The sequence below is a fragment of the Galeopterus variegatus genome, unplaced genomic scaffold (assembly GCF_000696425.1).
Source record: "Galeopterus variegatus unplaced genomic scaffold, G_variegatus-3.0.2 Scaffold276, whole genome shotgun sequence".
NCBI lineage: Eukaryota > Metazoa > Chordata > Mammalia > Dermoptera > Cynocephalidae > Galeopterus > Galeopterus variegatus.
Genome location: NW_007726387.1, coordinates 291,625 through 303,006, shown reverse-complemented (window position 1 = coordinate 303,006; position 11,382 = coordinate 291,625). Strand labels below are relative to the sequence as shown.

General features: G+C 33.1%; 1 protein-coding gene and 1 pseudogene across 1 annotated transcript in view; one reads left to right on the top strand and one right to left on the bottom strand.

Annotated features, from left to right (window-relative positions):
- Nucleotides 1-11,152, top strand: part of USP50 (ubiquitin specific peptidase 50) — a 41,437-nt gene extending 30,285 nt beyond the window's left edge. Inside the window, exon 7 of the mRNA XM_008566914.1 lies at nucleotides 10,831-11,152. Coding sequence (XP_008565136.1) covers nucleotides 10,831-11,022 — 192 coding nt within the window. The 3' untranslated portion in view covers nucleotides 11,023-11,152. The remainder of the gene's footprint in view (nucleotides 1-10,830) is intronic.
- LOC103585827 lies at nucleotides 6,193-6,680 on the bottom strand (annotated as a pseudogene).
- Nucleotides 11,153-11,382: the final 230 nt, after the last annotated feature.

The following is an 11,382-nucleotide window of genomic DNA, read 5'->3' as shown; positions in this document are numbered from 1 at the left end:
GGAGCGCCGCCGCGCTTCCCAAGTGGCGCACTATCCAGTGCGCCACCGGGCCGGCCCATGTCACTTTTTTATTTACTTAATTTGAAGCTATATGTGTAATTTTATAACTTTCTAGTGAATTGTTCCTTTTCTCATTATGAGGCAAGCTTTTATCCTTAATCATGCTTTTTTCAGTTAAAGTCTATCTAATCTGATCTTTTTAATTTTTTTTTCTTCTATTTATTTAATTTTAATTTTTTTTTTTTTTTTTTTTTTTTTTTTTTTTTTTTTTGGTGGCTGGCCAGTATAGGGATCAAACCCTGGATCTTGGTGTTATGAGCTATTTTTTATTTTTTTATTTCTATTTTTGGCAGCTAGTGTGGCTAGCCAGTAGGGGGAGCTGAACCCTTAATCTTGGTGTTAATAACACCACTAACTCTACCCAACTGGACTAACTGGCCAGCCTCTATCTAAACTGGTCTTGATAAAACTATGCCAGCCTTTTCTTTTCTTTTTGTGACTGGTCAGTACGGGGATACGAATTCTTACCCTGGTGTTATTAGCACAATGCTCTCCCAGCCAGCCTGTGCCAGCTTTCTTTTGGATGATCTTGTTTGTTCTTTTTCTATTCTTTAAAATATCATTATGTGATATTTGAAAAATACAAAAGAATATATATGAAGATATACAGGTGTTGTCTTAGTCCTTTTGGGCTACTATAACAAAATACAATGAACTAGGAAGTTTATAAACAGAAATTTCTTACAGTTCTCAAGGCTCAGAAGTCCGAGATCAAGGTGCCAACAGATATGATGTCTAGTAAGAGCCTGCTTCCTGGTTCATTGATGGCACCTTCTTGCTACGTCCTCATATGGTGAAAGAGGCTAGGGATCTCTCTGGGGCTTCTTATATAAGAGTACTAATCCTATTCACAAGGGCTCTGCCCTCATGACCTAATCACTTTCCAAATGTCCCACCTCCTAATACTATCATTGGTGATTAGGTTTCAGCATATGAATTTTGGGGGGTGGGAAGGGAACAAACATTCAGACCATAGCAGATGTCATGAAGCATAGTAATAAATGAATACCTGTGAAATCATCACCCAGCATAAGAACTTAAACATCACCAATACAACTGCATCTGTCTGTAGGCTCCTTCCCTATATTCCTTGCCTTATACCTTTCAGGTTACACTAACCTGAATTTAATGGTTATCATTCTCTTGAATGTTTAATATCATTTTATTTTATATATATATATATTATATATATATACTTAGTATATTGTATAGTTTCCTTTTGAGCTTTATAAAATGCATTATTCTCTTTAGACTTATGCAAGTTACTTTTTTCATTGAATATTGTTTTTAAGATTCATCCATATTGTTGCATGTGGCTGTAATTTCATTAACATATGATATATATTGTACTAATATACCATAATTTATTTATCCATTGTCCTATTGATGGACATTTGATTGTTTCCAGATTTTTGCTATTATGAACATTGGTGGACATTCTTGCATATATATATGCGCGTGAGTGTGTAACAATTTCTGTAATGTATATACTTAGGAGTGGAATCACTTGGATCATAGAGTTATATGCATATTTAACTTTCTAGGTAATGTTAATGGTTTTCAAAGTGATTATACCAATGTACACTTCTACCAGCATCATCAGAATTCTCAATTTTTGCCGTCTAGTGGATGTGAAATTATTTCTCATTTTGTTTCCCTGATGATTAGTGAGGTTCAGCAACTTGCCATTTCTTTGCTGTTAGTCTTCCCTATTCTATGAAATATTTGTCTTTTGCAATTTTTAAAAACTGGGTTATTCCTCTCTTCTCTGATTTGAGGGAGTTCTTTATATGTTCTAGATACTGTTTCTTTGCAAGTTATACCTATATAAGTGTGTGTGTGTGTGTGTATATATATGTGTATGTATATATATATGTGTATGTATATGTATATATATAACTTCTCTCAGTTTTTGGTNATTATATATATATATATTATATATATATATACTTAGTATATTGTATAGTTTCCTTTTGAGCTTTATAAAATGCATTATTCTCTTTAGACTTATGCAAGTTACTTTTTTCATTGAATATTGTTTTTAAGATTCATCCATATTGTTGCATGTGGCTGTAATTTCATTAACATATGATATATATTGTACTAATATACCATAATTTATTTATCCATTGTCCTATTGATGGACATTTGATTGTTTCCAGATTTTTGCTATTATGAACATTGGTGGACATTCTTGCATATATATATGCGCGTGAGTGTGTAACAATTTCTGTAATGTATATACTTAGGAGTGGAATCACTTGGATCATAGAGTTATATGCATATTTAACTTTCTAGGTAATGTTAATGGTTTTCAAAGTGATTATACCAATGTACACTTCTACCAGCATCATCAGAATTCTCAATTTTTGCCGTCTAGTGGATGTGAAATTATTTCTCATTTTGTTTCCCTGATGATTAGTGAGGTTCAGCAACTTGCCATTTCTTTGCTGTTAGTCTTCCCTATTCTATGAAATATTTGTCTTTTGCAATTTTTAAAAACTGGGTTATTCCTCTCTTCTCTGATTTGAGGGAGTTCTTTATATGTTCTAGATACTGTTTCTTTGCAAGTTATACCTATATAAGTGTGTGTGTGTGTGTGTATATATATGTGTATGTATATATATATGTGTAGTGTGTGTGTGTATATATATATATATATATGTGTGTATGTATATATATATGTGTATGTATATGTATATATATAACTTCTCTCAGTTTTTGGTCATATATATGTGTATGTATATATATATGTGTATGTATATGTATATATATAACTTCTCTCAGTTTTTGGTCCATTCTGCTGATGAACATTTTGGTTTTCTCCAGATTAGGCTACTATGTCTTTGTTGTATACTATCCTTTTGTCTCCCAAACTTTAAAAAAAAGTTTTAATTGAGATAGTTTTCATACCATAAAATTCACCTTAAATATATATAATTCAGTGTTCTTTTAGTATATTTATAGAATTGTGCAATCATCACAATACAGTTTTAGAATATTTTCATCATCCCCAAAAGATACTCTATAACCCATTTCCTTCTCCCTCTCAGTCCCTGGTAACCACTAATCTTCTTTGTTTATATGGATTTGCCTATTCTGGATATTTCATATAAATAGAATCATAATATATGGCTTTTTGTGTGTGTCTTCTTTTATTCAGCATAATTCTTTCAGGATTCATCCATGTTGCAGCATGGATATGTACTTCATTCCTTTATATTGAAAAATAATATTCCATTGTATGGATATACCCAATTTCATTTATTCATTCATCTATTAATGGATATTTGGGTTGTTTCTACTTTTTGGCTATTATCAATAATGCTGCTATAAATGCTTGTAAACAGGTTTTCATGTGGACATACGTTTTCATTTCTCTTGGATATATACCTAAGAGTGAAATTGCTGGACCATGTGGTAGCTCTGTGTTCAACCTCTTGAGGAACAGTCAAACTGCTTTCCAGAGTAGCCGCACAATCTTACATTCATGCCAGCAATGTATGAGGTTCGTTTCCCCAAATCCTCATTGACACTTGTTCCTGTCCAGCTTTTTTTAATTGTAGCCATACAAGTGGGTATGACGTGGTATCTCATGGTTTTGAGTTGCATTTCCCTAATGACTAATGATGTTGAACATCTTTTCATGTGCTTTCCCCCCAAGTTTTAAAAATAATTTGCAAACATTCAGAAAATTTGGAAGGACTATACATAGAGCATTGGTATAAACTTCACCTACATTCAATAATTAACTTTTTACCAAAGTATACACTTTTATATATTTGCACACTCTGTGTGTTTGTGCACTTTTAATTCCATCACTGTATTCATAAACCCATACTCAAATGTCAACTTTCCCAATGTCTTTTTTATAGCTGTTTTTTTTTTTTTTTAAAGACCAGAATCCATTAAAAATTCACAAACTGAGGCTGGCTGGTTAGCTCAGTTGGTTAGAGCACAGCCTTGTAACACCAAGGTCATGGGTTTGGATCCTCGTACTGACCAGCCTCTCCTCCCAAATTACAAACTACATTTGGTTGTTTTATTTTATATTAACTTCTGGCAAACAGAAGTTTTAATTTTAATTTAGTTGAAACATCAATCTTTTCTAGTTAGTCCTTATCTGTGTTTCATTTATGAAATCTTTTCCAGCCCTGCAGTTACGAAGATATTTACCTATGTCTTCTAAAAATTAAAAATTTTTTTTTTGTTTTACACTTCTGATAAAAATGTGGTGTGAAGTAGGGATTCAATTATACTTCTTTTCCATATGAATAACCAGATGTCCTAGCATCCTCTTTTCCTCAGTAATTTATAATGCTACTTTTCCTATGCTATGTGTCTATTGGTCAGTTTGTTTTCATTTGGGCTAATTCCACACAGCCTTAATTATTATAGCTCTAAAACAAGTCTTGATATCTCGAAGAGCACGAATCATCATTATTCCCTGACATCATTACCATTACAACTTTATTATTATTCTTCAGGAGTATTTTGATTATTCTTGGCCCTTGTCAATTTCCTTAAAAAAAAAAAAAACACCTATTGTATTTTCATTCCATTGACTAGAGAGAGAATTTAGTCTTCCAATCCATGAAAAATGGTATATCTCTTCATTTATCCAGGATTTTCTTTAGTATAATTCAATATGGTTTTATAATTTCCTCCACAGAGGTCTTGCATATCTATCCTTATATGAGGGTACTTTTGAAAAATTCATGGAAAAATAGAATTAAAAGATAATATGAATCTTTCTCTAAGCTTTCTGAAGTACCCTCATATTTATTCCTAAATATCCTATTTTTATTTTTGTGCCTACTGCATATAACATGTCAAAAAGTTTTAAAAACTTTATGGCTGGTACATAGAAATTATTTTTTTTAGTACTTTAGAAATGGTTTTATTTTATGTGAAATAATGGACAGATGTTCTGCCCTTAAATTCTATTTCCCTAAAACAACTGGAAGCTTTTTAAAAGAAAACTACATGACGAATTTTAAAAGGCATTGGGATTCCTCTGCTTCTAGATCATTGCTAGGCTAAAAAAATAAAGCTTGTTCTACCAGGAATCCCAAGTTAGAATTGAGTATTCCCCAAAGCAGAAATTATATGGTTCCATTTCAGGAAAAGATTATTCAGCTCAAGTCCCCAACATCCACAACTACCTATCAGAACAGTTAAATCAGGTCAAAACAATTCAGCATAATTAGACTTCATTATATGAGGCCACTATGCTCTTCTAAGATGCTAATAAATCAAAATAGGAAATATTGAAATCAAAATAGAAGATATTATTTGAGGCTAAGTGACATACAAATTGTTAGTTCTTTATTGTATCCCCCTTTCTATCTAACATTAATAAATATTTTACTGCAAAAAAATTTTATATATCACTAGCCATGAATTTTTGTCGCTAGTTATTACATAAATGCTGCCTAGAGCCATTATCCAAATAGCGTGACCATTTTATGTCCACAATTCACTTCTATATTTACAGAATTTTCATGATTTACATAAGCATTTCTATCATGAAGAAATTACATTTCTTGGGCCGGCCCGGTGGCGCACTGGATAGTGCGCCGCTTGGGAAGCGCGGCGGCGCTCCCGCCCGAGGGTTCGGATCACACGCACCCAAAAAAAGCTAGTAGGGAAACTTGCCAGAATTTGAACCCAGATCTGCCAAAACTCCAAAGTCAGACCATAATTGTGTCTCCCAGTGTGTAAATATCTATCAAATACTTTGTGCACATGTGTGAACATGCCAAACTTTGAATGATTTAAGTATAACCTGTATTTTAATACTTAGGACAGCATCATAAAATTAATTTCTAAATGAATATTGAAATTTATCCAGTTTCTATGTTTAGCAATTGGTGTTAATTTACCTCTCATAAGTGCTAGAAAGGTTCTACAATACCTCCTCCAGTTACATTTCTTCATTGAGATGCAATAACATTGAGATGCAATCTAACATCCATAATATCTGATATGTTGCAGAAAGCAATGCAGGAGAGAGATATTTTTAATCACCTTCATTTGTGTGACCTCATGTAAAAAATAATGTAGACGTTTTATGTCTCTAAAGGAGATTTTCAAATGTACATATAGAAATGGCTACAGACAGTGAGGTTTTTAAGAAACATCTTCCATGTCCACATCCTGTTGTAATTGCTGTACCATCTTCTCTTCCAGCTACTTTCCTTTGCCTGGAAAAGGGGCCTGGATAGGATGGATATTTTGCTTGACATCTTTGATTGCCTGAACTTTCTGTAGCTCTTTATTTTCTTCAATCTGTTCATTATAAATTTAGCTGGCATTTGTTTGATCTCTTCAACTCTCTTTATTCCATCAATAGTTTTATTCTATAGCTCTTGCTGGTATTTGACAGGCTCATGTCTGCATTTTTCAGATTCAAATGAATTATCCATTGCAGTGAGCTCTTCACCAGCTGCTTTCTGGAATGCTTTAGTCTGTATGATCTTGTGAAGATTGTGCTTCTTTTTAAAGTTATGACATTTGGACTTACAGAATCTGAACATCGTGCAATCATTTCAGATTAACATCATGCCGTGGCTGGGGTAGATGGGCCCCCAAGAGAAATAACACTTCTTAGTACACATGCTGAACCCACGTGGGTCCCAAATGAATGTCACACTGGGGAGGAAGTCAATTTTTGCTTTACCATACCTAGACACCTTGTTCAATTCTCATCATTTCAAATAATTTGTCTGCATCTCTTTATATGTGTCATTTTTGTTTTTTTCTTTCCAATACTATATTTGTTATTTTTCTTGTCTTACTGATCTGGCTAGGACCTTCACTATGTGTTGAATAGAAGATGGTAATAGTGGGTATCTTCTTGTTCTTGGTTTTAAAGGGAATCATCAAGAATGATGCCTGTAAGTTTTTAGTAGCTACACTTTTTGATTGTGGACTTCCTTCTTTCCAGGTTTGCTAAGAGTGTTTATGTGTTTTCAAAAGTGTTGAATTTTATTAAATATTTTTTCCACAATAATCAAGATGTTATGGCTCACCTGAACCTCTTTTAACCGGTTAATATAGTCAACTACGTTTATAGATTTTCTACTTTTACTACCTTTGCATTGCTGGGATAAATATAATTCAGTTGTTATTTATTGTCTTAGATACACATTGTGTATTTGATTTACTACATTTTAAGATTTTTGCATCTGTTTTCTTGAATGAGAATGATATGTGCTTTTCTTAATACCGTCTTTGTCTGATTTGGGTATCAAGGTTATACTGACCTCAAAAGATTTAGGGAGCTTTTCCTCCTTTTCTTTTACACAGAAGTTTGTGTAAGTCTGTAATGAAAGGTCTCTTGAAGGTTTGATAGAGCTCACCATCTGGGCCGGGTGTTCCCTTTGAGGGAAGATTTTTAACTACTGATTCAATTTCTTTAATGTTTGTAAGGTCTATTCAGGCTTTGTATTTCTTCTTCAGTCAGTTTTGGTAACTTATTATTTTCTGGATATTTATCTATTTCATCTAAGTTCTCAGTTTGCTGGCATAAATTTTTCAGGGTATTAAAAATGTTTTTTAACTTTCTGCTGAATCTGTAGCTATAACATCTTTTTTCACTTCTAATTTTATTTACTTGTTTATTTATCATTACCTTGTCTCTTTTTCTCTTGATCAATCTTATTACTGATGTCAAAAAATTATTTTAAGTCTTCTTAGAAGACCAAATTTTGCCCTTTTGATCCTTCCTATTATACCTTTGTTTTCTACTTTATTAATTATTTCTCTCTCTTTTTTTTAATCTCTTTCCCTCTATTTTCTGTGGATTTATTCTCTTATGTTTTAATGTTTTCAACTGGGTGCTTAGTTCATTAACATTCAGTGCGTCCTTTCAAATTTAAGCATTTAAAACTACAAATGTCTCTCTAGATAAAATTTTCACTTTCTACCACATTTTTATTATAGAACATTTCAAACATATACAGAGAGGAAAGTATAATGAAGCCCCATATACCCATCAACCAACTTCAACAATTATCAACTCACCTATAATACTGACCCACTCCTTTTCCTGCACCATATTATTTTAAAGACATTCTCAAACATCACTGCATTCCATATCTTGATATACTATTTTCATTATTGTTCATTTCTAAGTATTTTAAATTTACATTATAATTTCTTATTCACAAAGTTATTTAGAAGTGTATAATTTCCAAAAATATGGGGATTTTGGGAGGTGCTGGTATCTTTTTGTATTGACTGCTGATTTTATTGTATTGTGGTCTGTATGAAACTAACTCTTTTATAGTTGAGACTTGTGTATTTCTATTTTAGGAGACAGATTCCTCATGTCATTTAAGTTAAGCACGTGCTATTCAAAGCTATATCAATACTAATCTTTTTGTCTGTTTGATCAATAGTTGGAAGAAATGTGTTGAAATCTTCCATTATGATGGTAGACTTGTCAAAATTTCCCTATAGTTCTGTCATTTCTTTTTATAAATCTATTTGATTAGTTGTGTAACAGTTTAGATTTATAACCTCTTGGTGACTTAAACCTTTTTTCATTATAAAGTGACTGTTCCTATCTTTTACAATGCCTTTTGTCTTAAAGTTCATTTTAGCCATTTATATAGCTACTCCCACTTTCTCTTGGTAGATCTGCCTACTACATCTTTTTCCCATCTCTTTAAATTCAACATTTTCCAAGTTTTAAATGTTATATAGTGTATAGAACTGGATTTTTAAAATCCAGCCAGTCTTTGGTAAGTTTAGTACATTTCCATATATTTCAACTAATAATAAATCTGGATGTATTTTTGTCATCTTTTTGCCTTATGTTAACCTGATTTCTCTAGTCACCTCCCCCTATCCTCCATTTTTCTTGCCTACTACAAAATTGATAAAGCTCGCTACAACTTTGGAAGTTACACATTTGGATTCTTTAGCAATTACAATGAAAACTACAGCTACCATACTTAAAGCCTAAAGTTAATCAAGATCCCTGTACTCTCCTCCCATACAAATGGAAGGATCTTAGAACACTGTTAATTCTGATCACTAAACTACTGACATTGTTTTCCAGCATTTTGGTTTTGTTTTTTTATGCCTCCAAAGCAGACATTATTTATCATGATGTTTTATACAGTTCATGTTGATTTACATTTGCCAGGATCTTTATCAATCTTTTCTTGCTATTGTCTTCTGTGTCACTTCTTCCTTCATTATTCATGTGGCACATATTTCAGTAGACTTTTCAGTTAGGGTTTTTTATCCTGAAATCTGTCTTTAATTGAGAAAGTCTTTAGTTCATTTTCATTCTTGGTTGTTTTTTTTTTTCTTGGCAGCTGGCTGGTGAGGGGATCCAAACCCTTGACCTTTGTGACAACACTGTGCTCTAACCAACTGAGCTAACCAGCTAGCCCTCACTCTTGCCTGATAGTTTGACTAGAAATCAACTTCTAGGTTAACAGTTATTTTCCTTCATCATTTTGAAGCTGTATGAATTGTTTCTGGCTTTTATGGATGCAATGGAGAATTTCTACCAATAAAGGTCTGAGAGAACATTTTAATAAATCCCTCCTCTGTGCTAGCTCTGTAATACATGAAATATCTGATAAGAGCTGTGTAAGACAAGTCTTATCACCCCATGTTAACAGATGTGGAGTATCTGAAAGCTCAGAAAGGTTAAATAATTTCTCTAAGGTCACTGTGCAGTGTCATACCTGAATTCACAATTGGAATAGACTATAAAAATCCATCTTCCCTCCACACCATGGGTCAGCAAACTTATTCTGTAAAAAGCCAGACAGTAAATATTTTAGGCTTTGTGGGTCATATGGTCTCTGTTGCAACTATTCAATGTTACTGTTGTAGCATTAAAGCAGCCACTGAAAAATGTAAACAAATGAGCATGGCTGTGTTCCCATAAGATTTTATTTAAAAACACTGAAATTTGAATTTCATATAATTTTCACATGTGACAAAATAGTACTATTCTTTGGATTCTTTTCAACCATATAAAAACATAAAATCCATTCTTAACTCATAGGCCGTGCAAAAACAGGCTGGATTTGGCCCATGGGCCATGGTTTGCTGACCCCTTCTGTATTATACCACCTTCTTGGAAGTAAGGTTCTCCAAAGTCTTTGTTTCAAACAATCCTTTACTGGGTTAGGAAAGCCATGGAAAAAATAGAATAAGCCAGGTTCTTTCTTTGGACCTAAATGACTGAAGGGTTGTTGCTGCACCCCTCAAAGTGTGCTACAGCAAAATGCAGCTGTTTAGATGTCCTATTCCAATGTTAAATGTCTTTTTCATGTCTTAGCCTTCAAGTTCATTTAGGAAAAATGACTTCTTACTTTAAAATATTTCCTGTAGGGCCAGCCCGTGGCTCACTTGGGAGAGCGTGGTGCTGACAACACCAAGTCAAGGGTTAAGATCCCCTTACTGGTCATCTTAAAAAAAAAAAAAAAAAAGATTTCCTGTAATTCTTAATAGTCAATGTATTAAAGTGTTCAGTAAGTATTAACTGATAAATATTAATCAGATGCTGCCAAACTCTACTTCACAGATACTGTTAGTCAATGAGCACAACATATAAGCAGTTTCAATGAAATGAAAAATAATACACACAAGTCAAGCTGTATGTATGACTTAACAAAATTATTTCCTTTTAATTTAGTATAAGGGATAAATTAAGTATTTCTTGGCCCTACTTTTTTTGTTCCAGTAGTTAGAATACTGGCATGTGTATACTAAGTCTGACACTCCTTCTTTCCCTAGAACCACTTTGGTGATCTGGATGGTGGCCACTACACTGCTTTCTGCAAGAACTCAGTTACCCAGGCCTGGTATAGCTTTGATGACACACGAGTCAGTGAGATTCCAGATACTTCAGTTCAAACCACTACAGCATATCTCCTGTTCTACAGCTGCCAGCCCTTATCTATACCTATACAAAAATGCAAGATCTAGGAAAATGGTGATTCCCAAACACTGCAAAACAAGCAATCAAAATCTGGTAGTGAAGTTTTGCTTAGTCATTAAACTCTTACAACTCACTTGTAGCACTAACTTGTATCACTTTTTAAATCTTTCTGGCATATTATGCAACCTTTTATAAGAAAAGTCTATGACAAAGAAGATGGGTCCTGGCTCGCTGAAAAGGGCAGCATGAAAATAATACAATGCTAATAGATGGGGTCCTTCAAAACACTGAAGATTTTAGAATGAGGGCAGGTTTCAAAATTCAATGTTTTTTTTTTTTTTTTTTTTTTTTCTTTTTGTCTTTTTTTTTTTTTTTTGTCTTTTGTCTTTTTTCCGTGTCCGGCAATG